At 63.4% G+C, this 361-nt stretch overlaps 1 protein-coding gene across 1 annotated transcript in view; it reads left to right on the top strand.

Annotated features, from left to right (window-relative positions):
* Nucleotides 1–361, top strand: part of ETH_00037220 (iron only hydrogenase large subunit, C-terminal domain-containing protein, putative) — a gene marked incomplete at both ends in the record, with an annotated part of 1,257 nt that overhangs the window by 544 nt on the left and 352 nt on the right. The window contains one exon of the mRNA XM_013375541.1: nt 3–361. Within this exon, the coding sequence (XP_013230995.1) occupies nt 3–361 (359 nt within the window). The remainder of the gene's footprint in view (nt 1–2) is intronic.

Below are 361 nucleotides of genomic sequence, written 5' to 3'. Positions count from 1 at the left end.
CTGCGGCGCCTGATGCAGCAGCAGCAGCAGCAGCAGCAGCAGAAGACGGGCTGGGGCCCGGGGACATTCTGCACGTGTGCATGATGCCCTGCTTCGACAAGAAGCTGGAGGCAGCGCGGCCCGAGTTCCAGCGCCCCCAGAAGCAGCAGCAGCAGCAGCAGCAGCAGCAGCAGGACGGCGCGGACGGGTTTTGCTTCGCAGACTCCATCCTGGCCTTCGGCTGCTGCTGCAGCCAGTGGGCTGAAGTGGATTTGGTTTTGGCAACTTCGGAACTGCCGCTGCTGCTGGCAGCAGCAAAAAGGTCTTTTAATTCTCTTCCTGCTGCTCCTCTGGACTGTCTGTTGCCGGGCCCCGCGCTGGG

Source organism: Eimeria tenella, genomic scaffold (assembly GCF_000499545.2).
Source record: "Eimeria tenella Houghton genomic scaffold, Eth_scaff2875, whole genome shotgun sequence".
In the NCBI taxonomy this organism is placed as follows: Eukaryota; Apicomplexa; class Conoidasida; order Eucoccidiorida; family Eimeriidae; genus Eimeria; species Eimeria tenella.
Note: the sequence above shows the minus strand (reverse complement) of the source record. Positions and strands in the feature narration are given on the sequence as shown.